The 26,888-nt window shown below is 34.2% G+C and overlaps 1 protein-coding gene across 3 annotated transcripts in view; it reads right to left on the reverse strand.

Annotated features, from left to right (window-relative positions):
- Positions 1–277: 277 nt before the first annotated feature.
- Csnk1a1 (casein kinase 1 alpha 1) overlaps positions 278–26,888 on the reverse strand; it is a 43,538-nt gene continuing 16,927 nt past the window's right edge. Inside the window, exons 3-11 of one of the 3 annotated variants that reach the window (XM_026384514.2) lie at positions 23,679–23,805; positions 21,316–21,414; positions 18,837–18,920; positions 14,641–14,780; positions 12,456–12,534; positions 12,160–12,234; positions 11,089–11,195; positions 10,552–10,664; positions 278–3,497 (exon numbers count right to left, since the gene is read on the reverse strand). In XM_026384514.2, the coding sequence (XP_026240299.1) occupies positions 3,490–3,497; positions 10,552–10,664; positions 11,089–11,195; positions 12,160–12,234; positions 12,456–12,534; positions 14,641–14,780; positions 18,837–18,920; positions 21,316–21,414; positions 23,679–23,805 (832 nt within the window). In that variant the 3' untranslated portion in view covers positions 278–3,489. Of the gene's footprint in view, positions 3,498–10,515; positions 10,665–11,088; positions 11,196–12,159; positions 12,235–12,455; positions 12,535–14,640; positions 14,781–18,836; positions 18,921–21,315; positions 21,415–23,678; positions 23,806–26,888 lie in introns of all 3 variants that reach the window. The other 2 variants (XM_026384513.2, XM_026384515.2) reach the window with 2 other exon arrangements.

Here is a 26,888-nt window from a genome sequence, read left to right on the forward strand (position 1 = left end):
GAACCAAGGTGCCCAGTTTGTATTTCTTTATCATATTTTGCCTCACATCATGGTCATAGGGTTATCACTGTTTGAAAATGGGCAAAATAAATAAATAAATAAAATTGCCAAATACCACTTTGGCTTGGAAATAATTGAATTGGCCTGGTGTAATGGCACACCCCTGTAATACCAGTGACTAGGGCTGGCCAGCCTGGACTACTTTAAGGAGAACCTCTCAAAAAAATACAAAGGACTGGGAGGAGTGAAGTGATTGAGCGCCACCAGGTTCAATCCCTAGTACTGCAAACAATCCATATGCCACTAAACAAAATTGTCCCTGACTGGCAAAAGTGATGTCACAGACTGAGCTACACCTAAGTGCTGAATTTTCAGCTGAGCTAATGTTGTTTAGGTCAGCCCTTTTTAAGGAATACCTATGATTTGCTCCAGTTAAGAGCTACAAGAAACTAATTTTTTCACCTGAAGTATTGTGGATTGAACCCAGGGGTGCTGCAACACTGAGTTACACGCTCAGGCTGCCTCTTTTTTGGAGATGGGGACTTCTTAAAATTTTCCAGGTTGGCCTGCAACTTGTGTTCTTCCTGTCTCAGGCTCACGAGTAGCAGGGAATATAGGCATTACGACCAAGGCCAATTAAACTTGATGTTCAAGGTATCAATATTCTAGATATCTCAGCAGACTAGGGAAACTAGCTCATTGGCTTGGATTCTAAAACGTTTGATAATTTTATAATAATGGAATTGTTATAATTTATTACAGTATGCTCTGCTCAAAACATTTAACATTTAATTCTACTAGTATTGTAAGGACTAGTAGAAATAGGAAAATCTCATAAAAATGTCTTGATGGGAAATTATAGTAAATGCAAACCTGAATATATAGGCCATAAGAGCATAAGCACAACCATATGGGAGGATATAACCAGTCTCTCCCTTCATATATACTTTTTTATTTTCTTGTTATACCTTCCCAAAACAGACATTCAACAGTAGTTAGAATGGCCATCTCCCAACATTAAAAAACAAACAAACAAACAAAAAACAAAAAACCCAAAAATAAACAAACAAAAAAAAACCTGCACCCCCCAATGGGTGAACAAAATAAAGAGGAATAACCTAGAGTTCAGCTGAGTAAGCCACTGTGCAGCCTTAAGTGGTGAGGTCTTCCAATTTCAGAGTGATGTGTCTTCAACTTGTATCATCATTTTAGTGGAAAACCATAATTTAATTTTGGTGAAATGAAATTCATCTCCCGACAGGATTAGTAACAGCATTCACTGAATTTCACATTCTTCTTTTGTGAACTGTGAAGAAAATGAATGGTAGCTAGAAGATCAATGGGATTCCAGCTCCAGCTGTAGATGAAATGAAAATATACTAGACAAAATACCTATATTTTGATTTACAAAGCTAACAGCAGTTTTAAATCTGCAACTTAATTACAGACCAACTACACCACAACCTTTTCAAATGGCAAAAATACAAAAAAGTGTTACAAAAATACTTCAGAAAAAGTGCATAGTCTAAGTGCATAGTAAATAAAAGCACTGAAAATATCTTGCTAGAGGGAGTTCAGCTTGGAAAATTTATTACCAAAGCTAAATAGTTTTATTTTACACAAACTATACTCAAAAATAGCTTTATGAGACTGATTTCTGGCTAAAAGTATCAAAGGGTTTATTAGTCAAGAAACAAATACCTTAACTGACAAGGTGTTTAGAAAAGAAACAAAGAAGCTACCTACCCCAAAACTTCAGACTTACTAAGATTTCTTCAATACTATGCAACTAACAACCCTTAATGGCAGAATGTGGCAAACATGGAATTAATTATTGCTAAAGTATTTTCAAATAAAAAAAAAAGGAAAAAAAAAATCCCAAAGAAATTAAACTTGACACAATCTGACCACACACGTCGATTTACAATTTCAAGGTTATTTCACAAAACACCTACATGTACACAATAGGCTCCCGGCAGCATTTTTTTTCAGACAAATGTACTTTTAATTTATCCTGACATGCTATAAAGGAATAAATTACACTAAAGAATTATCATCGGTAAGTTTCCTTTCTCTTGGGTCAGAGAAAAAGAGAAAAGCGCGCAAATAAGACTGAAAGAAAGCGCACGCACACAGGTAACCTATAGAAGCAGAGGGGAGTGGCTAGATAGAGGGGTCAACAAGCACTTCACATAGTCCAACTCTGTTCCAAGGTTTAGAATCAACTGCTTATAATCATTTCACAAGTATTTTAAATAAAAACATCTTGTAGTCAAACCCTTTAACGCTTTCATTCTTTCTCAGAATCAGTCAAGCTGTTAGTGGCAGCAGGAGTTACAATGCCAAGTTCTGGCAGCTGCAGTACTAGGTATTGTGCCTGCAAGTCATTAAAAAAAGAAAAAGTGAAAGAATGCCTTTCCCTTCAGACCAAAAGGAAAAAAACAAAAAAGAAAAAAGAAAAAAAAATGAGAATTTATAACACTATATCTTAATAGACTTGCAAAGGAATATCATATAACAAATGGCTTAAAGTAGTCTATCAAAAAATTGGGGAGATTTTTATTTCATAGTGAGTCAGCAAGGCATTTTGTTGTGTTGTTTAAAAAAAAAAAAAAAACCTCATTTCCTTACAGAAACAATTTTTAGTTTAATGAACTTGTAAACAAAAAAGCTCCCATTTCAAAATAAAAACAAAATCCCAGATCGTATAGATGTTTACAGTGATTACATTTATCTAAGCAACATACATACATGTTCAGTTGTAAGATGTTAACTAAATTTCTGTGACAAATATGCTTTTTTTTAATACCAAGAACATTATAGAGTTAATGCAGAGTCCTAAGGATAATCTAGTAGTCACTAAGTTTTTCTTAAGTCTTCACTTTAGATGCTGTTATTTCTAGCACAGTAAGCAGGCAGAGTCTTTCATATGCTCAAACACTGGAATCTTTGGTTGCTACCATATCAGGTGGCTTGCAAACAAGAAGCCAACCATTTAAAGAATGTTTTAAGTGAACAACTTGCAAACCCCAGGGGTGGAAAAACCCTAAGAATGCACAATTGTGAGCATTTACAACCATCACAACTGTGGCTGAAGACTGTTCATGCCGTTCTTCTGAAATGAGATCTCAAAGCAGTATAGTTCAAAATGAAAGGTTTTAACAAAAAATTGGCATATGCACAATTTCTCCACCAATTTGAGTGTCAACCATTTAGTTAACTTTTCCACTTGAAAAAAATTAATAGAAAACCGGACACCATGTTTCACTATCTCAGTTAATATTCACAATTACAGCGGCTACAACTCATGATACAGCATCAACAATGCTGCCCAGAGCCAGTTTATACTGAAATTAAGTTCTTTACACCAAGTAAATGGTTGTCCACAACCACTGGCTAGTGTACATATGAACTAAAATTTCTAGATTTGGGGAGAAACAAATGCTGCTCCAATCATCTGCTCTGCTTCTTCTGTTCTTCAATTCATGCTTAGAAACCTATTTAAAAAAAATCAAAACAGAAAAAAGAATGTTAAAATTTCAAGCTATAATAAATTTGAAACTATACCCGAAATAGAGGAATTGCAGGGAACTGGGACAGTAATCACTTTATAGTGGTTCATGCTATTTTTATCTATTTGAAAATCACTAGGCTCAGTTTTTAAAATAAAAAACCCATGACTCTATAAGTAAAATTTTCTGATATGGATAACTAGGAAGATATGGTATGGTGTATTAGAGAAATACTTGTTATTTAAATAAGCATGTTCAGTTCACTCTTTGGTACCTAACATCATATTTTTTTTTCAAAAATTTGTTGAATAAAAAATAGGTTCCTTTGCCTCAACAACTAGACAGAATAGTTTTAATCATATTATGAGCATGAATTTTTGTATACATTATTTCTGATATGAATAAGGAATGAACCAGGTACAACAATGTTTTTTGGGGGTGGGGTTCTGGGGGTTTAACCCCGAGGTGCTCTGCTACTAAGATACATTCCTTTCATATATATTGTTTGAGATGGGCACAGGGTCTCTCTAATAATATGTATACAGGTGTAATTATTTGAGTTGTTCCACTGAACAGACCTAAGATTTCTATACAGAAACCTTACATAGATCTTTAAAACTTTATTTTCACATTGTATTGAAAAAATGATTTCATGGCCGGGGGCGTACAGCTCTGTGATAGAACATTTGCCTAGCATTCCTGAAATTCTGGATATGATTCCTTAGGACAAGAAAAACAAACAAAAAAGATGATTTCATCACTGATATGAAAAATGTAAACAAGCCAATTTGGGGAGGGGCCACTTCATTTACTTCTCAATTTCTCTCTGAACCCATTTCCATCTTCCCCACAAAGGAGATACCAACCCTTGGGGTTTCTTCATAATAGCAAGTTTTAATACAAGAAGCCAGTAGATCATAATAGGCTTTATCTATGGTTTAAGGCAAAGAAGATATATGCTTTCTCTTAAACATGAAACTCCCACATAAGCACTTTCTCCTCTCACTTATAGCCACACTTTGTCCTTTGCCTACCAGCTTCTAAGCCTTTAAAATGACCTGACAGGTGACCATGTTTCTGTCCATCACAAACTGCTCATCTTCTCTTATATTTGTCAAGTCCACCTCCACTGGGTTATAGGAGATAAATAAAATTACCATCATTTACTTTTTATGGCAAGTATGCCTCTGTTTCTTTGAACTACCATTTAAACATTTATACATTGTTTCTTAGTAGATATTCTTTTGTTATCAAGGAGTTTTTTTCATTTGAGGGCAGAAACTTCTTCATTCATTTGATAAATATATCTGGTAAACCAAGAGGAAAAAGATGCTTTCCTTGTCTTTCTTTTACTTCTTTGTCTCTCCATAGTTCCTACAAAGAGTAGTTACTAATAGTTGTTGTTGCTTGAGTACCAAGATCACAGGAAGCAACCAAAAATAAAGGATAATGAAACTGAGAAATATTATGTTTGATGCATGCTATTAAATAGGATTAGCAAGGTAAACATACTTAAAAGACTATGAATCAAACCTTAATTAGATCTAAACATCTAACCATATTCTGTGACTTAATTCTAATTTTGAAGATAAGAAGCTATAAAAGTTAAGAACTATGGATTAGCTCAATAGAAATGACCTCTATCCCATTCAGGATTTGTTTTTAGGTCCTGCAGTTATTCTTAAACATGATTCAAAAACAAAAACCAAGACATTTAGATAACTACTAAAATTTGTGGGTTTTCTAATTTCATTGTTACACTGACTATTCCCCCAAATGTTTTACAAATGGAAAACTGTAGTCACTAATGAACTAAAAAGGAAATGTAAGTTGCAATGTTGTCAAAATAAGAAAACACTAGATAAGAAAACTCTAGATAAGAATTTTATCTGTTCAGAATTGCTAGGTCAACAAATGATTACAACTGCTTAGGGTTTGGTTAAAGGCTGATGTAATAATCTTCCTAGTAAAATATAGCAGCAGCCAGATCGAGCTTTAACTCTTCATATGGGTCAATGGTAGGAACAACACACAGAGTAATGTTTCTCCAGTGAATTGTCCTAAGATGTTACTAAAGTAGGAAAACCTCAATAGGAACATTCAGGAGGTATCCAACATCCAAACTTCACAAACTAATAAACATTCTTTTCTTGAGCATGTTTTAGTCCTTGGTTTTTATCTTGCAGATGGGGTAGCATCTCTTGGCTTCCAAAGTTCAAGAACACATGTTCACTGTAATATCAGTTAAAATGAGGAATGGGTCCCTTTGTCCTAAAAAAGAGGGGGGAAAAAGTTCACAAAGAGTTGGAGGATCAGTGTGACCATTCAGGAGTTAATAACTGCATTTAAGTCTTCAAATGGAAGAGTTTTTGTTTATATAGCACTATATTTTTGTGTGTATGTGCATTGAATCCAAGAGTGCTTTACCACTGAATCACAACCCCAGACTTTCATTTTTTTACTTTGAGACAGGGTCTTGCTAAGTTGCTGGGACTAGCCTTGAAATTGTGATTCTCCTGCCTTAGCCTTCGAACTCACTAAAATTACCAGAGACTGATATTGTGCCTGCCTAATGAGAATATTCTACCCCTCAACCTGAAATCTAAAATTCAGGTTGAAGTCACTGAAAATGTCTCTGTTTTTGAGCTAGCCAGGAAACTAGCTCAAGGAGAAATTTCCTAAGAGTAAAGGTTATAAATTTGTGATGGAGCTTTTGAAATTTAGCAATTTAGCTTTAGAAATTTAGCACAAAACTTCCTCCCATACTTGAGGATGAACCCCATGGAACTCTACCACTTAATTATATCCCCAGCCCTTTTATTTATTTTACTTATTTATTTTTTTGTGTGTGGGGGTACTGAGGATTGAACTCAGGGGCACTCTCGACCACTGACCCACATCCCCAGCCCTATTTTGTATTTTATTTAGAGACAGGGTCTCACTGAGTTGCATAGTGCCTCGCTTTTGCTGAGGCTGGCTTTTAACTCATAATCCTCCTGCCTCAGTCCCCCAAGCCGATCCACTGGGATTATAAATGTGCGCCATTGCATTTGGCTGATCTGAATTCTTCCCTATTATAGAAATTATTTTTGCAACAGATTTCTGAAGTTGTTGAACTTTAAAATACCTGTTATAAGTGAATCCTCCCCAAATGGTAGATGGTCTGTCTGCATTACATACTGCTGAGGCATAACATGGGACTATTGATGTTCTAGGTCTTCTGACAACTGTGGTATCATCCAATCTGACAAACTTAAATGTCTGAGAGGTCCAGCAAGCAAGCTTGATACATGGTTCCATATCACCACAAACCAGCTCTTAACACTCTCATCTTCATTTCCTGTTGGGTTATTATTTTCTCTCCCGCTTTACTATCCACAGTGAAAAAAGGTGACAAAAATTTAAGAATTCAGCAAGAAGATGCAGTTTTCTGGTATACTTCTTTGGATTGAATGTATTTAGAGTAGATCAGTCTCTCCAGGTTATTTCAAGGTCTTTCCCTATGATCTGGATTACACTGCTGAATGACCAGCCATGTTCTTGGCAGCAATTGGTGAAGTCAGAAAAAGTTAAGCTAGATATAAACAGTAGGTAAAGCCCAGTAAACACTGGAAGGTAATTCAAGGAAGAACATGGACAGGGTAGGTTGATGTGATGGGAAAATATTTCTAATCTTTGAGTGGCAACAATTTTGATATCCATTTAAATTGCTATGATAAAACTGTGTTTGGTTGGGACAGTGCAGATGAGTTAAGATAGAGAGTAGAATTATGTGAGGATTCACATTTGCCTTCTATACTTTGAAAATTCTCCCCACCAATGGCATTAACAGGATTTTAAATGTCCTACAATATTTTCCTGGAAATCACATTCATCTGAAGAAAAGGGACTAAAATGAATTCTGAAGTGAGTCAGGTATGAATTTTTATTTTTCTCTTACACATGAAGAAAATATAATTTTGTGGCATTATACCATTTAAAAACTAGTAAAGATCATAATAATCATTAGGAGAAAAGCCTTGTTTCTTGATTTTTTTGGTAAGTTTGGAATGGAGTATTTGAAAGATGTAACAAAACTATAACCATCTGTTTCATATAGGTCCACCTTAGCTGTTACAAGTGAACCCTCTCTAATAGGCAGATATGCCAGGGTTAGAATCTTTGAACATTCTAGTGAATTGCTAGAATGTTGGAATTTTCAATGGAAGAAACATGAGATAAAGATTTCCCAAAAATAACTACACAGAATACATTACTGCATACCACCATTTCCATAATTTTTCTAGGAAGATATTCCTACAATAGAAAATTACTTGCTGAAGATTCATTTATAAAATTGAATTCACTAAAATGCAAATCTATGAAAGTACAATTCCATGGGAAAATGATATAAAACTAGATAATGTGATAGAGAAGAGGTTAACGCAATAGATGATCTCATGTCACCTGTAGGCCAGCTATTTTCATGGGAGGGAGGTGTATAAGAGTTGCTAGGGGAACCAAGGTGTATACACAAAAAGAATACAGATGTTTCCAAGTCAAAAGTGTAGGAAAAAATTCTGCTGTTTGTAGAATGGCATGTTTTAGTATCAATTTTTGGTTTAATGTCAAAATATATTACCTAGTAATCCAAATTTCTTTTTTGAGATGAGGGTCTTTCTATTTTGCACAGTTCAGCCTGCCTTGAACCTTGGGTTCAAATGATCCTCCTGCCTCATCTTCCTTAGTAGCTGGTTCTATAAGCATGTATGCCATTGTACCTGGCCTTAGAAATTGATCTTTGAAAGCAATCAATCATGTGATTATTTATTGAAAATTTTGATTTTCCAGAATTTGACAAGTCCATGTTTATGTATTAATTTGTATGACCACTATACCTAATGATGCTGTTAATGTTTCTAAGATTTTGTTACTTTTATGAAAAATAGCTACAATACAAAATAAGAATTAAACTTAAGTTTAATTACAATTTTTCTTTTTCAAGGAAACATACTAACTCAGTTGATCCAACTTCTCCTCTTTAAGACCTGGATAAGGCAGGACAAAAATTCTGCTTATTTATTGAGTAAGAGACACAATAAACTAACAATGAAACTAGCTCAAATAAAGCAATTCTTTCTGAAGTCTGCTGAATGCCTGAAGTAACATGTTCTAGGTCAGATGAGATTTCAACTAATTTTGGGTCCAAAAGCTGTATCTCATGATGATCTATTATCCCAGCTAGCTTTTGGCAGAAATGGCTTCATTTTGTATGAAATGAAGTGAAAAATACACTATTGGTGTCACATATAACAAATGCTTGGTTTAGAGACTCTATTTGGTCTTACCTAAATAGCAGAATAATTTCTCAGTGATACTAGCTACCTACTTCATTATGAAGCTCAAGGCCCTATGATTTATTATGCAAAAGATAGTCAAAAGAGGCTAAAGTCCCAACTGAGATGCAAAGGCAGAGAGCAACGAGAAAGTATTTGTGCTTGCCAACCTGATCTTAAATTTAATCACCTAAAACCCCCCGGTACATTAAATCTTCAACTTTGAATCTTTCTCAAATACAGAAAACAGGATGGAAGCACCTTAACTTCATTTTGGGGTGGGGGGCTGGGGATTGAACCCAGAGTCTCACGCATGCTAGGCAAGTGCTCTATCACTGAGCTACATTCCCAGCCACTTTTAAAACACTATATTTTGACCTAAGAGTCTTGCTAAATAACTCTGGTTGGCCTTTAACTTGTATTCTCCTGTCTCAGCCACTTGAGAAGCTGGGATTATAGGTATGCACCACCATGCCCAGCTTCAACTTCCCTTCTAATAGATGAGCCGCTGGGATGAAGATGACATCAGTTAATTATAGTTCTTGAAAAGTATCCTCAGATTAGAATCTATTTTCAAATTATAACATTGTTTAAATACAACACTGAAAATATAGACCAAAGAGTAATCTATGAAGACTAGTAAATTCAGACTAGAGCAGTCATTCAGAAATTTAATAATTAGAAATGAAAAAACAAACCTTACCTGCCCACCACTTTTTCAGAAAGTAGGCAGGTAACAGGAGATAAGCCCCAAAAAGGGGAAAAGAAAAAACCATGAAAGTGGGAGTTGAACTGTGTGGCAACAGTGATTCGAAAAAGAGCTGTGCCCTAACAGTTCTACTCCTTACAAGCGCTAAGATCAAGAAAGGAATTTGATGGGCATTTCAATGGCATTTGCCCCAGTAATGTTCAATTTGCAAGGCCTAACTGTAGGCTTCAATTCCATATTAAATCACTAGAGCCTGATGTTTGCAATATTTAAAAAACTGAAGCCGAAACCAAAGGAATCATTTTGAAATTAAGAATTTCTGTAGTAAAACAGCAACTAAGAGATTTATTTTTGTGATTAGGAAAGATATGTTGAGCTTTGCAGTTACTTGAGCATTTAGGAGTAAATGAGATGCTCTGCACCTGCGAAGATATATACTTTGGCGGGCAATGCCAGACTCACCTCTTGAAATTAGATCATGTTCACAATTTTCCATTTTTAAGCATTAACATGCAAAAAATCAAAAATAAAAAAATCTTAACACTGTTAGTCTGAAAGAAAGCAAAATATCATGGATAACCAGATTCATTATTAAAAATCAACAAGTGTTAGGTCTAGGATTTTGGATTGATTGATAATACCATATTCCCAACACCAAATGTTTATTTTGGACAAGAGTTAATGAATGAGTAAAAAAGATGCAGTTGTTAAAAATGACCCAAAATCCCAAGAGAAATGATATAATAATATACACACATATATGTATATACAAATACATATACATATATATGAACAAGGACATTTGGGTTTAAAGTTAGTAGTCAAATTTTCCAAGGACGTCTTTTTTTAAAAAACATACAGCCAAATTTTTATGTATTTTAAAACCACCTCCTTGATCTAACACTGTTAAAATGAATGAATGACCCAATTTTGTATTCAATTTTTTCCCTGTAACGTCACTTGGTTCTTGGCTACTAACCTTTCATGTTACTCTTGGTTTTGTCAGTTTGCTTGCCTGTGGGGGTTTGGGCCTGTTGACCCTGCCCACTGGAAGAGGCTGCCTGCTGTGCTGCTTTTTGCTTTAACATTGTCCAATCAAATGTGTAGTCATATTGGTGGTTCAGAGTCCTAAAAAATATAAAAACACTTGTTAACTCATTAGTAAATGTCCAGTTATATATCCCTTGATATTTCTTTTCTTTCTTTTTTTCTTTAAAAAAACAAGGGGATCTATTATTTTTTTTTTAACATTTATTTTTTAGTTTTTGGCGGACACAACATCTTTGTATGTGGTGCTGAGGATCGAACCCGGGCCACACGCATGCCAGGCGAGCGTGCTACTGCTTGAGCCACATCCCCAGCCCCTCAACCATCTCTATCTCAAACTAAAATCATCTCAAATACATTCATACTACAAATGGACCAATGCCAACAATTCCTATAGAACTCAGTTTCTTAAATTTTTTGTTCATACTGGTTAGACCTCCCTTATTTTATCCAATTATCAAAATAGATTTAACTCATTTCTCTTGAAAATACCTTAAAAACTGACCTGAAAAGGATGCGGAATAGCTGCCTCAGATACATGTAATCCGGGGCTTCCTCAAAGCGCAGCCCACGACAATAGTTTAAGTACATAGCAAATTCTGCAGGAAACCCCTATAGGTTCAAGAATTAAGACAAAAATCTTATTTTTGAAGATATGACAAAGTAATTATGACTTGGTCATCTCATAAATTTCAAAAAAATTCCATCATCCTACCCACTTCATTATATTTATCTTTTTATATTAGATGAAATATGTATCCTTTTGTTACAGTACTATGTTCACAAAAAATTCACATACCCTGCTTGTGAGTACCCTACCACTGATCTACATCCATAGTTCCACTTTAAAACTTTTTATTTTGAGACAGGATCTTGTCAAGTTGCTCAAAATGGCCTCAAATTTATAATCCTCCAGTTTCCTCTCAATAGTTCAGATTACAGGTGTGTTCCACCAAGTAAAACTGACTCTTTTCTTTATTTTACAAAAGTTAGTGTATACCTATTTATATATATTATAGATTATAACCTTATAGATTCTATTCATAGCAACCACTATGAATATTTGTGACATTTATCTAATGTAATATATTGATTTTTTTAAAAAAACAGCCACTATCATATTGCACACGACACATTCTATATGAAATTTGAGATTTCAGAGAAATAAGTGTGATTCAAGCTGTCTCCTATATTTTTATTATTGGGAGATTGCTATTTTCTATTGCTATGATCTGTCTGCCCATTTCTCTATTCTATGATGTGCCAACTGCCGATATTCTTACCTTACTGACATCAGTTTATGTTGATAAGGACAGTATTTCTTAATTTTTCTCACACATCAATAAAACTACCTGCCCTGTTAATTTTCCTTCATTTTAAAACACAGATCAGAAACTTTTAACAAACTAGATATAAAACAAAACACTTAAAATGATTCATGCTTAAGCCATTGCCAAAAGTAAAACTGTATTAACTTAAAGATGGCTAACAGTTTTAAGTCCTAGGACTGGAAAATAAAATGTTTGTGCTCGTATATCATTTATATTTTAAAGTAATTCTCATAATGCAAGTTTACCTTACACAAAACTTCAACAGGAGTGGACATCTTCTTTTCACTAATCTTTTCATATTTCTGTTTCTTTGTTGCAGCCTATGGAAAATAAGAATTAATATTTGATGTTCTTCTCAGTAACATGGAGAAGAACCTTTAATAGTTCAGCTTACTAGGCATACAAATATAAACTAGAATCCCAGATGTGATATTAAGTAAAAATGGGTGGGGCCAAATTCACTTTAGATAAAACCTCCTTGCCCACCTTTATTTCCATTCTTAAAATAAAATGAAACTCGAGTAATTTGATTCAAATTTACCTTCAGTCCTTGCCACGGCAGGCTGGTTCTATTAAAATACATCAAAACATATCCTAACGATTCCATGTCATCTCGGCGACTAGAAAAGAGAAACGTAATTTTATGAATAGGATTATGGAATACATATGAAAGAAAAGCCAAGTGGAATCACAAAAACATTTTCCCCAAATGAAAACAGATAACCATTTGGTATCTTATGCAAGAAGATACTTAGTGACTGGACATGGTGACATACACCTGTAATGTGCCAGTTTTTTGGGAGGCTGAGGTAGGAAGATCTTAAATTCAAAGCCAGCCTCAGCAACTTAGGAAGACACTGTTTAAAAATAAATAAATAAAATTAAAAAGAGCAGGGGATGTGGCTCAGTGGTAAAGTCCCCCCAAGGATTCAATCCCCAGTACTAAAAAAAGAAAAAATTAATAAAGATAGCTAAGGTAATAAAAAGTTTATGATGGATTACCTCTTAATTATTTTTCTCATGAAATGTAAAATTATAATACCAACAACCTTAAAATATATATTGTTTAAAGAAAAACAAAAAGAAGTTGTTAAACAATGCTCTAAACAGGTTAATGAAAACTGCAAACAAACTACCAAAACACTTCTAAACTTTGCAGGAGTTCATAAACTTTAGGGATACCAAAGCAGGAGAATTCCAAGACCAATGCCCTCTATTCAACCTAATGAGATCCTAACTCAAAATAAAAACTAAAAAGGGTTGGGGATGTAGTTCAGTGGTAAAGTGTTCCTGGATTCAATCCCTAGTATCAAAAAAAAAAAAAAAAAAAAAAAAAAAAAAACAAAACAAAACAAATAACAACAACAACAAAAAAACACAGCCACAAAAAAACAATTAAAAAAAATTTTTTAAGGATGCTGAAATAAATTAGCATTTTAAAGTAAATTAAATATCTACATGAATGCATATATACATTATCTATATATACACACAAATCTATTCACATGCACACATTCATATTTTATTCATTCATTTATTGCAGTGCTGAGAATTAAACTCAGGGCCTCAAGCACACTAGGTAAGTGTTCTGCCATTCCAAGCTCAGATAAATACATATATTTAAAAATGTTATTTTTATATTTGTTTTGAGGAAAAAAATCAATTGTAATAAAAGATGATGGAACTCAAAAAGATCAGAAATTGCAATTTGCACAACTAAAATTTGCACAACTAAACAAACAATTTGCACAACTAAAATATAAAATATTCAAAATCAGCATTATAGAACTATGTAATGTTTTGAACGACCAATAATAATAATAAAAAATCAGCATTAAAAAGAAACAGGAATTATATTCAGCTGCAAAATCAAAAATGTCAAAATAGGGCTGGGGCTGTAGCTCAGTGGTAGAGCACTTGGCTAGCATGTATGAGGCATTGGGTTTGATTCTCAGCACCGCATAAAAAAATAGATTAAAAAAAAAAAAAAAAAACCCAAATAGCTTTTCTAACTTTTGATCATGCAATCATGCAGTATTTTTCTCCCCAAGAAACAATTTTCAACAAAGAAACAAACGATCTCACTGGGCACATCTGTAATTTCAGCAGCTTGGGAGGCTAAGGCAAAAAGATCAAACATTTGAGCCCAGCCTCAGCAACTTGGTAAGACCCTCTATCAGATTAAAAATAAAAAAGGGCTGGTGAGCCAGGAGGATCTCAAGTTCAAAGCCAGCCTCAGCAAGTTAATGAGGCCCTAAGCAACTCTATTTCTAAATAAAATAGTTTAAAAAGGGCTGGGGATATACCTCCGTAGTTGAATGCCCCTGGATTCAATCTGTAGTACCAAAAAGAGGCAAAAATGAAAAAAGGAACAGACCTCCTATAATCAGCTTCTCTGCACTGGTTAAAAGCACCAGATAAAACAATTAAAAGCATTCTTCAATCTTCAGCCAAGGGCTGGGATTGTGGCACGGTGGTAAAGCGCTTGTCTAGCATGTATGAGGAACTGGGTTCAATTCTCAGCACCACATATAAACAAATAAATAAATAAGGTCCATTAATAACTCAAAGATATTTTTTAAAAGAATTATGATGTTATTTCATATTAACTTAAAAAAAATCTTCAGCCAAGAGGCATCCTTACATATTAGAAGAATTAACTGAAATATTTCACAAGCTTGTTGTTAACAGATTGTGCTATGATAAACCATTATTTTCAGACTCACCTTTGCTCAATACCAAGATGTGCATTGATGCTAGCATATCGGGCAGTGCCAGTGAGGTTTTTATCTTCTCTGTATGGTATGTGTTGCCTTGTCCTGTTGTCTCTGTACTTTTTGGCCAAACCAAAGTCAATAAGGAATAACTTTAAAAGAGAAATAAAGAGACATTAGGTTTTCAACCTTGTTTAAACTGCTTCTTATCCATTTACTAGCATGTATCTATATATTCAAATATGTCAAAATAAAGATTTCATAAGCAGGACAGATACTGAACAGACTTACATCCCTAAAAGCTTTTACTAGTCCTCACCAATGAATCAAGTAAAACAAAACAAAACAAACAAAAAACAAAACAAAACAAAACAAAAACAAAAAGAGTTAAATCTAATTATCTGCACTTCACAGGCTCCAATTCAGGATCCTGTCTTTATAAAATAGTGGATAAATGAATACATGCCTGATGGCAGAGTTGTCAAGTACTCAGTTTGCCATAATGAAATCTGACATCCTGTTACTATTTGTAAACAAACATGATGTTTCAGAATCTAGACATAAGCTATCTGTAACTCTTTCCTCCTACAAAAGCCACTGTTCAAAATGCCAATGAAATACTCATTTAAAATAAGACATCTTTGAAAATCCAATATCGCCAGAAAACCCAAAATTTTTTAATTAAATTAAAAAAGGACTTTCATAAATAAGCATACATATTCTACTAGTTTGCACTGATATTTAGGTGACCAGGTTAAACTTCTGGAAAATTTAACAAGTCAATCTAAAAAAAGTACTTAGCAATTAAAACAAGGTGGCTTACAATTAGCAGTTTAAATTAGCCTATTCAAAACAAAATTAACATTTCAGAAAAAAATTTTTAGTTTTATCTTATTCAACTAAACCCAGGGAATAGGGTGCTCATTTACAACACAGCTGATTTTTCTAAATAAGTTTACTCTCCAGAAATGAAAACTTTTGAAGGGGGCGGGGGGAAAGCATCTCTATTTTTAATGAAAGAGAAATCCAGAATGCATTCACTTTTACCTACCATTTTAAACAAAACAAACAAATTTATAATTTTGGCCTTTATCTTAAAATTACTTATTATACTATGCTGTAATAAAGTTATATCTATAATAATTATCAAGAAGGGCAGGTCTATTTGCCCTTATATACTACATGGTCCTGGATTTTTGTTTTTTTCTAGTTATACCCTTATCTCTCCCACCCTCATACTGGGGACTGAGTCCAGGAACAATCTATTACTTTATTTTGAGAGGGTCTCAAAATAAAGGGTCAAATATTAAAGTTCTGAGGCTGACCTCAAACTCATGATCCTCCTGATTCAACCTCCAGACCCACTGGTATTACAGGTGTACACCACTGCTCCTGGCTGTTTAGGCCTAAATTTTATAATTCTTTTTGCAAGGCTACTACTGGTCCCTTCTGCCACAGTCTGTAATCTGTGAAGTGCTGGAAAACCCGTTTGCCTAAATTGTTAAGAGTTTGTTTCAAAAAGAATACAAATTATTGCTTTAAGTTAATTTAGACCAAGTGCCTCTCTTAAGAGAATGAGTATTTTCAGCCAGGTACTACCAACTATTCTCAGTTATACTTTGCATGGTAAAGACATTAACATCTGAGTTTCTGTCACCATGACAACAATGAGACACTTATTTTCATTTAATACTAAAAAACAATGAATATTAAAATTATTAGTAAAATGTAATTTGATAATGAAAGTTATTTAAGTAATAAGATTAAACTTCCTAAGCAATCAAGTTACTTCAGGAATATGAACAAGTTAGTGATATAAAACACTAAGAGAAATAAATTGCTCACACTGTAAATTTCTCTTGATTATGAAAGCAGTTCAGTACACAAATATTAAAGTGAGTAAAATACCCTTCTGTTAAACAAAACAAAAATTATGATTAAGTTCTGCAGACTCATATTGAAAAGAAAACAGGAAAAAATTAACACAAAAGGACATTCAAATTCATGGTATTTCAAAAATACCCCTAGTAAATTTGAGGATTCCTGAATGCTAAATGAGTAATCAGTACACGAAATTTCCTCTAGGGGATATTTTCTGGGATTGTATCCTTTAGTACTTGAAACAAGAGGAGAAAAAGGGAACAGCTCTGACATGATTAAGACTGTTAGTTTCATTCAAATCTGGCAACTACAGTCAATAGCTCCATTTACAACTCAATAACAAGACACTTTCTCACAACCCATGATTGCTTTATAGAAACCCAGTATTCACTACAGTTCTTTTCCTTCCACAAAGCTAAAGAAGGAAACCATATTTTAAAAACAACAACAAAAACCCCCTAAAAACATATAAACACTGTCTTCTTAAACATTTCAATCTTTAAAATAAATCAATTTTAAATTTTCTCTTACAAATACCAAAAATAAATCAGGAAAAGAAGTGACACTGTAACAGAAAGGCGTCCTATTTTCAGCAAACAACTGAAAGAAAAGCTGCTTGAAATAAAAATGAAAATATCTTGGTAGTTCATTACCTGTGGATACTTATCAAAGCTTCTTTTAGTAGCTCTATTTTCAACTTAAAAACTAACATAAACATACAATGCAAGTGTTTACATAAAACTAGTGGTATCAAGAATACTAAGAGTTGTAAATATTGTAAAGGCAAAATCAAATAAGCACAGTCAGTATCAAAGAAACTTAAGACAATGTACGTATATAGGCTTACATATACAAAAGGAAGCAAAATTCTTTGGTGGGTCAAGCTGCTTTTCTGCGGACTTCTAATTATATGTTGTCTAAGATCTTTGTATTGCCTGTTTTACAAGAATGCAGCTTAACTATTCAAAGGTACATAGGAATCAGTTAACATCTGATAAATTGCAACCATTTTCTTCAGAAACACTATTGCTAATTTTAGTTTTTTAGTACTTGGAACAATTTTTCTCCTAACTCAAGGTGACATTACTCTAAAAAATTTGAAAGATCACTTAACCTCATAACCTAGTTAACCTGTATGTACAGAATACAAAAACATAATATAATTTTATATGTAAATTATTAAGATTATTCTCACAAATATTAAATATATGAATAAGTAAAAATAAGCTCTAAAGCTTAAAAAATTTATATTATCTTATAATGAACCAAATTACCTATCATGTTATCTATCTGTTCTCACTTCTCAATCAAGATTACAATCACAATAGCTATATTTCTTTGCCTGAATAAAAATAACCAGTTGTTGCAATCTTTTAAATAGTCCTTCAGATATGTGTGGATTAATAAAGCACTACATAGTACTCTTCTTTGATTCCTCATGCCAATACCTGCTTTTTGGTGCATACTAAATTGAAAAATAAAAGCTTCATCTGTACAGGAGCATCAAAATTTAAGTGCCTAAGTTTTATTTACTTTCCTTTGTTTTTAACGTAGAAAACAAACAAAAAAAAACTAACTTCCACAAAAGTAATATGAAGAAATGCTTGTAAAATTATTGTAGTTTATCTAAGTCGTCAAAATCTAAATTAGCAGGCTATACATTCACTTATCTTTCACATTACTAATGGTAATCTACCACTTACTTTGAATAGTGCTTAAATTATGTTATTATTGTACTATTAAAAATATAATGTCCTCTAGTTCCATAGCATATGCTGCTCTTTAAGTATCCATTTGATGGAAGCTGAGAATTTACACTTATGATAACTCAGTTCTAGAAACACTATATCTGAAATCTGACCTATACTTACCTGAAGTTCACTTGGGAAGGAGGAGAGAGGAGAGGCAGAATATATTCATTTTACAGTACTGAGTTTCATTTTTCATAAATGAATTTTTGTGTATTCTGCAACTCCAAATACATTTTAAAAAACTAGTCTATCTGAAGTTTACTATTAACTAAAGAATTTTAATACTAGAACAACATATCTTTTCCTCATATGGATGCTGGAGATATAAAGATAATACTCTATTTCCATTTAGGTTTTCTCTAAACTTCACAAATTTTAAGCAAAAGCCACAAAGAAACATCTTAGTAATGTTATATGTTTGCCAAGTATGTCTGAATAATGCCAACGGTAAGGGGTGCTTGAGCAAGATCTACATTATCCAGAATTAAAACAAAATAAAAATAATAAAAATAAAACAATAAAAAAGAAAAGCACATGAATTTGGGATTGAGGTTGGAATAGGAGACAGTTTCAGACCTGGTTTAATCCTGAGAAAGATGGGTCCTGAGAAGTACTAACAGTCATGCTTCTTTTCCTCTTCCCCACTGGAGATTCTAAACACTAAACAGACAATAGAGGGTGGCAGTGCATCAAACAGTATTGCTTACATTGCAACAATGGCCGGCGCAGACAGGCAACACCGAGGCATTAGAGAAAGAACAGGGTAGCCAAATGCCATCCTTCTTCCACCAAGCACTGTAGCTTCTCAGATTTCCAAATAAGAATCACATGCTTAAGAACATTTGAATTCTAGAAAATACTCAGGTTTTTATTGCCACTATATTGTGTCACTGCCTGAATCAGGGATAGCAATGGTGACATTTGGCTCTTCAATTTTTAAATAAAAAACAGGGAATTTAGATCTGCAATCTTTGGCACCACAATCTGCCCTTCCCCCAAAAAAAGATTATACAGGGGAAAAAAATCTTCAGTAAGGAAGAGGTAGAAGGCATTTAGTCACCTTAAAATTTATTTTCATAAGCATGCAGGGCTGATTACTAGAAGAGATGAGTAAATTCACTAAGATTGGAGCAGCCACTCCTAAATATCAAATTCAGAACAATTTTCCGAGTAAGAAATTTAATAAAAATTGACCTCAAATACTCCCCCCTCCCCCCCCATATGAAAACTACTAAAACAAGCTGACCAAAGAATCCAGTCTCATACAACTGGCATTTTTCAAACTACAATAATACAAAACACTAAAACCCAACTACTTAAAAACACTAATCTAAAATGCTCAACATTTATTACTTGAATCTTAGGTAAGCAAAACACTTCACTTCTAAGGTCTCTCTGAAACCATGTAGCAGTAAACATCTCCATGAAATTCTTTTTAATAACTGTGAGGAGGACACAGATCCTAAAAAAATGTTTCACCACCGGGCAATGTGGACTTCCCAACGTAACTACGTGATTAATAAGCTATTCTTAAGGAGGAAACAACAACTAAACCTAAGTATTATTGTTATCAACTAGGCCATCATTTAAATTTAAGACAAAAACCATGTACTGCACTGTCAACATGCAGGACAAGGATCATATGGAAATAAAAGATCTTTAGGATTAAGAAAATGGGAAGAAAAGGGCTGGGAAATTGGTCAAAAGAAGAGGCAAACTGACAAAACTGCCCAAAAAAGTAAGATCAGTAATATCTTTTCAGCTAAATCACCAGGTTTTACAATAACAATTAAGAACCTGGATGCTTAAAAAGAAGAAAAGAAAAAAAAAGCAAAAAAAAAAAAAAAAAAAAAAAAGCAACATAATACTCTCTGAAAATGCAATTTGGGAATGTTAAACTATACATAGGCTGAAACACCTTTCATAATTTAAAGCTCAATGAAAAAAGTTTGCTTTCCTAAAACTTGGTCAATCTCACATATTAACAAATCAACACCAATTCTAATGGTAATGGCTCCAAGTTGGCATTCATACAGGCAAACAAAGGTAAACATTTGTAGCTGGACCTAAAAACACAACTTTCTCTAACAGTTTAGTAAAACAAATGGGACTCTTCCTTCCAAAAACAAAACAAAAAACATACATAAAACAAAACAAAAAAAGTTCCCAAGTTGTCCTGAAGTTGAGAATTTCTATCAGATCATAGATCATTAACATGCTTAGTGCATTGCCAATGCTGCCTGTCTGCCCGAGCTCAACAGTGAATGGATAAAAGAAAGCAGTTCACTCAATAAAACTAATCATTGTAGAAAAATTTCAACACAATTAGTTTCTAACTATAATCATGCGCCACTAGCTAAATCCAATCACCCCAGAAGTTGAACCATTCTCAGCAATCCCAATAAGCACTACTTTTGTTGTATGAATGAATGTTTGTTTCACTTGTCTATTCTTTTCCTTTAAAAGGGGGCAGGGAGGAACTCACCCAACTTGGCGCCCAAGTAAGAAACTGTCAACTACTTTTGAAGAAGGCCCAAAAGTTATCCTTTTATATACACAAATCCAAGGACCAAAGAATTCTCAATATCAACCATGCTCATTCAGCAAATGTTAACGCCATGGTGACAAGATGGGTCAGTGGTTCCCATACTGGCACAAGCACATATATTACAAAACCCACACTTTAGAGCCAAAGGTTAAAATCTGATTTTTAGCATTCAGGAGGAAAAGTATATAGAGGTTTTCACTATTCAAGTGAATGAAAAATAGATACAACTGTTCAACAGTTAAATAACAGACGATTACAGTTCATTATGAAGCCCCTGGAATTTTATATTTCCACATAGATAACCAACCTCAGTTGGGTAAGTTGGAGAGAATATATTTCAAGTTACTAAGTTAATAGAGTTAGCTGATTATCCTTCTAGCACAATCTTTTAAAGCAATTATCAACAGCAATTTTTTACTATGGCTTCTTAAAGATAAAGAAGTTTATGAAAGCAATTCTTATCAATATTCTACTCTTTGTTTTTCATGCAAAGAGCATTTGACTAACCTTATTACAGTGCCGCCCAATACCCATTAGGAAGTTATCTGGCTTAATGTCTCTGTGTATAAAATTCTTTGTATGCACATACTCAATTCTACTGATCATCTGGAAAAAAAAAAAAGAAAGATTAATTGAATTAAGTGATAAAAAGAAACCAACAAATTATTTCTCAAGTATTTCTGTATCTCAATTATTTAAAGTTCACAACAAGAGCATTAGAAAAAGTTAAATGGGATGAACAAAAATTCTCCATTTATTTCTAGCTTGACAGATTTCTAAACATAAACCTATAATGCCCTTTGGCTTGTTCTTTCAGTATTAATGTTTATAAACACTTGTCTAACCTGATAGATTTGGTGGTCAGTATGTTCAAATTATAAAACTAATACAATATGTGGAATTACTTCAGTTGTCACAATAAATGAAATAAAGGCTTTCTACCCTCAATCTTGTGCGAAGGTAACATATTAAAAACAGCCTACTAGGGCTGAGGGTACAGCACCTGTTTGACACGCATCAGGCCTTGAGCTTGATCCCCAGCATCACAAAACAACCAGCCTGGTATTACATTACCAAGACCCATTTCCATGCTACTCTTATAAATACAAACACAAAGAGACACACACACATAGACTTAGGAGTTGGGGTACTGACTACTGATAGAAAAGTTATTATTATTATTTCAAACTGAGTTAGAAGCCTTGGGTCTTTACCCTGTTCTTTCTGTGCTTACATACTTCTATGCAAAAGTCGAGTATTAAACATGTCATTCTAACAAGCTCTTCTTGGAAATTAAATCAAACATTATAGCTCTATTAGTAGTAGTAGTAGTAGTAGTAGTGTAGTAGTAGTAATGCTGGGGAATGAACCTAGGGCCTCACACATGCTAATAGTAACCACATGTTCTACCACTGAGCTAAATGTTCTTTTTAATGGCTATAAATATCCTGTGGCATAGTCATAATCCTATTAATATATGCTTAGATATATGTCCTTACCTAGCAGCCCCCCCCCCCCCCGCCACCATGGACTATAACTCAACCCAGGAATTCCTGGGTTAAAGGGTATATATATAACACTTTCTTTTTGGTGGTACTGGGAACTGAACCTAGCTCTACCACTGAGCTATATCCCTAGCTTTTTTTTTTTTGGGGGGGGGGGATGGTGGGGGGGGGGAATGGTGGTGGTGGTGGTACTGGGGATTGAATCCAGCGCCTGGGCATACAAGGCAAGCACTCTACCAACTGAGCTATATCTCCAGCCCTTTTTATCTTGAAATAGGGTCTCACCGGTTGCCCAAGCTTATCTGAGACTTGTGATCCTTTTGCCAAAACCTTCAGAGCAGCTGAGATTATGAAGAGTATCTATATGCTTTTAATTTTTATAGATAACATCCAACCACCTTTCACAATAGGCTATAAAATTCATATTTCCACCAGCAGTATATTAGAATATTCTTTCTAGATCTGGCAGATTAAAAGTATTACCTCACTTGTTAGGTCCCTACCACTTTATCATTTTTATGAACTGCTAAACTATACTCTTGATGCCTGTTATTCTTTTGGCTTACTCTTTCTTATTCATTTTTAGGAGCCTGTATAAAACAGACAACCTTTCATCTATTATGTAAATAGGTACAAGTTTTAAAAATTTGTCTTTTGACTGTTTGTGGTATCTTGAATAAAACAAAAGTTTTTTATTTTCAAATTAACAAATACACTGTCTTTTGTATAAAATACTTAATTAGACATGGCATTTTAAAATGTATTCACTATCCAGAGCCTGCCAACGTTCTCCTTCTACTCATGTATTCTTACTCTTCTCACTAGTATGTGTCAGGTTTCTATTTTTCAATTGCCCCCATTTCCCCCAGAGCTTTTACTGCTTTGGATATACAGATTTTTTAATCATACTCCTTTACCTTGACAAATGTCTTTTGAAGCCAAACCAGCTTAAACTACTTACACCCTCAAAAAAGCATATGTATAAATGTACAAATACTACCTTTGAATGCAGCAGCAACTTTACAGGAAGAAAAACAATATATTTAGGTCACTTAATTTGTATACCTGCCTTAGATAATAACCATCATTAACTGTGACCATCAACCTCCTTAAATAAAAGCTTTCTTGCAATGCCCCCCGCCACGGAATTGTATTCTTTCTCATGTTGCCAGCATACTCAACACAGACTTCTATTACAGAATCTTGGTATGGACCACCATGCCTAGTTGGTATAAAATCTTTTTTTTGCTTTTCCTAAAGATAAATAGTGACACATGGAATCATGATACCCCAGTTTATGAAATGTTTAAATTATAGTTAATACTAGCTTTCTTATTCTCTATTTTTCATCAAAATTTCACATACCTGGTCAGCTAACATAAGTACAGTTTTCATTGTGAACCTTCTTGAACAGAAATTGAAGAGGTCTTCAAGGCTGGGTCCCAGAAGATCCATGACTAGCACATTATAGTCTTTTTCCTGACCATACCACCTACCAGAAGAAGAAAAGGAGAAGGGAGGATTACTATGATAACCCAATTACCGCTTAATATCATAAAACTTAAAAAAATTGCTAAACTTTAATATTAAGACAGTTATCCTTTTTTTTTTCTTCAAGGTAAGCTCTCTATTTGGAACATGATCCCACTGATTAAATACTTTGTCTAACATAAAATAGAATAAGATTTTTTTTTTGGTCAAGTGACTCCAATGTCCTAAAGATAGGAAATGCCTGAAGATATTAACAAATTCTTTTACTAGGGCAGCTGAATTCTATACTCATCTGCTGTCACTGATTCCTGTGACCTTGGTCAAGTTCCTTAATCTTACTAGACTTACTTCCAAAATAAAAAATGAAAACTAAATCAGTCATTCTAAAATTTTCCAGAAAATAAAAACCACTTTTTATTATTGTATTTTATTTTTTTAAATTTTGGGGGGTTATAGATGGACACAATACCTTCACCTTATTTATTTATTTTTATATGGTGCTGAGGATCGAACCCAGTGCCTCCCACGTGCCAGGCAAGTGCTCTACCACTGAGCCATAACCCCAGCCCCTAAAAACCACTTTTTAAACAACAAATTCCTGTATCATTTCCCACCAAACTGTGCTTATTACTTGTACTTTCTTTCAAGGATGACCACTGCTACTTTTATTTACTCAAGGACTGGGAATCACCACAGTAAGCGATTTCAAATTTTAACACTTATGAGTATCCTCCTCCTCCTTTTTTTTTTTTGGTCACGGGGGATTGAACTCAGGGGGCACTTGACCACTGAGCCACATCCCTAGCCCTCTTTTGTATTTTATTTAGAGACAGGGTCTCACTGAGTTGCTTAACACCTCGATTTTAGTGAGGCTAACTTTGAACTCTCCATCCTCCTGCCTCAGCCTCCCAAACCGTTGGAATTACAGGTGTGCACCACAGCCTGGCTTGAACATCCATCTTTATTTTAAACTTAACCAGATAACAAATTTTTCTTGGAAAAAAAATTAGACAATATTTAGGATGTATAAGCAAAAAAGAGCAAGCGATCTTAAAGCTTAAAACTGGACTAGTTTCTTGTTAACTCCAGTAAAACAGATATAAGAGTTACCGTATTTGAAATTATAATTTAAAAATATCCATCAAAAGGGTAGAAATAGGCTTCTATTTTCCCCTTTCTTTTTCCTGGTACTGGGGATTGAACCCAGGGGTTCTGAGCCACATCCCCAGCCCTTTCCTTTTGAGAAAAGGGTCTCACTGAGACTGGTCTTGCACTTGTGATCCACCTTGTCACTGAGATTAGGGGTGTGTGCCACCATGCCTGGCTCTTTCTATGACTTTTACTTCAAGTGCAATACATATCAAGCGTGAGATATGGATAACCACCAAACACACAAAAAAATCCATTTTACGCCCTTTTTGTAGAAAAAGATAAAGGAAAACAAGTCTGCTTAAACCTGTAGAGGTCTTGTCCACGTGCCTAAGGAAAAAAACACCTGTACCAATGTGACAGCACAGCATTGATCTGTCATTTTTCTACTCCTTATTCTCCACACGGAAATTCAACACCCTTCATTTTTATTCAAACATTTACTTGTAGGAAGGTCACAGGACTTTTTGGGGTGGGAAACAGGGAACATAACACATGACAATATTAAAAAGGTAAATGATGAACAAAAATGTTGTGTTTTCCTTCCCTTTTCTTTTTTCTTTTATTTAATGGCAACAGCAAATCTATGCTAGAGTTGTCAGGAACTTGCTATTTTAAATGTCTAACATCACTGAGAACTACTACAGAATTTAAATAAAAATAAATCTAATTTACCTATTTTTTTTTGCTGGGGGTGGGGGTGGACAGTACTAGGGATTGAACCAGGGCCTTGTGCACATGTTAAATAAGCAACCTACCATTGAGCTACATTCCCACTTCTTTTTATATATATTTTATTTTGAAACAAGGTCTCACTAAGTTGCCCAGGCTGGCTTTGAACTTGTAATCCTCCAGCCTCAGCCTCCAGTAGCTAGGATTACAAGCATTTCCCACCACACCCGACTTTACCTAGGTTTTTAAGAAAAGGGAGAAAGAATAAAGGAAGCAAGGGGAAGGCATAAAAAGTCTAATAGGTCAAAAGAAAAGCACAAACCATCTCTCTCATCTATACCAGGAAAATGTCCACTGATGGCCCAGACATAAAAATAACAAGCAATTTTATAAGCATTCATCTAAACCCAAATATGAACAGAAATTTAACAAGATTTATACATCATATTTTCATCAAATTAACATAACTCTATAAAGCCCCTTTTCATTTGGGTACTTTTCTTCTTACTAAAGTGTAAGGACTTTTAAAAAAAAAGTTAAGATGGGTGGGGTAGCACGTGTCCATAATCCCAGCTACTCTGGAGGATGAGGCAGGAGGATCCTAAATTTGAGGCCAGACTGGGAAATTTAGGGGATCCTATTTCAAAAAGAAACAGAAACAAACAAATAAAAGGGCAAATATCAAAAAAGCTCCAAAATAACTAGGTATTTCGATCTACAAAGATTGGTACTTTAAACTCCTTAAAAGTGTGAGGCAGGTGTTTCTTCTATCTTTTATATTTCCTCTTGATTTCAAGGAATATAGCTTATTTCTCTAAAGCTAACACTTCATACCCTCCATCTGTGCTTTCCATCTGGACTAACCCATCAAGAACATTATTGCACACAGATTAGGAACCAGGGATGATCTGCTTATTCAAATCCTACTCATTTCTACCATCACCTCATGTTTTCCACTATTTTGAGAGCTTCGCATTGTTTTAACCCAACCTCCTAAAACGCCAGATACTAAAGAAATCTCCTTATGTAGCCTATCTCACACTGGTCTCCCATTTCACAGAACTTCCCTCATTCACCTCCTACTGCTTATATCCATATTCTAGCCCTCTGGCAATAAAATATCCTCTTTTTGTTACTTCAGTGTTTGGCAAATGGCTTACTATTCTGTTTCAGTTTTTAGCTGTCTTTATAGAACCTGAGTAATAAATAATCACTAACCTGACTGAGATTATTTAAATTTTGGACAATCTGAACTATATCACC

The sequence above is a fragment of the Urocitellus parryii genome, chromosome 1 (genome assembly GCF_045843805.1).
Source record: "Urocitellus parryii isolate mUroPar1 chromosome 1, mUroPar1.hap1, whole genome shotgun sequence".
NCBI classification, from domain to species: Eukaryota; Metazoa; Chordata; class Mammalia; order Rodentia; family Sciuridae; genus Urocitellus; species Urocitellus parryii.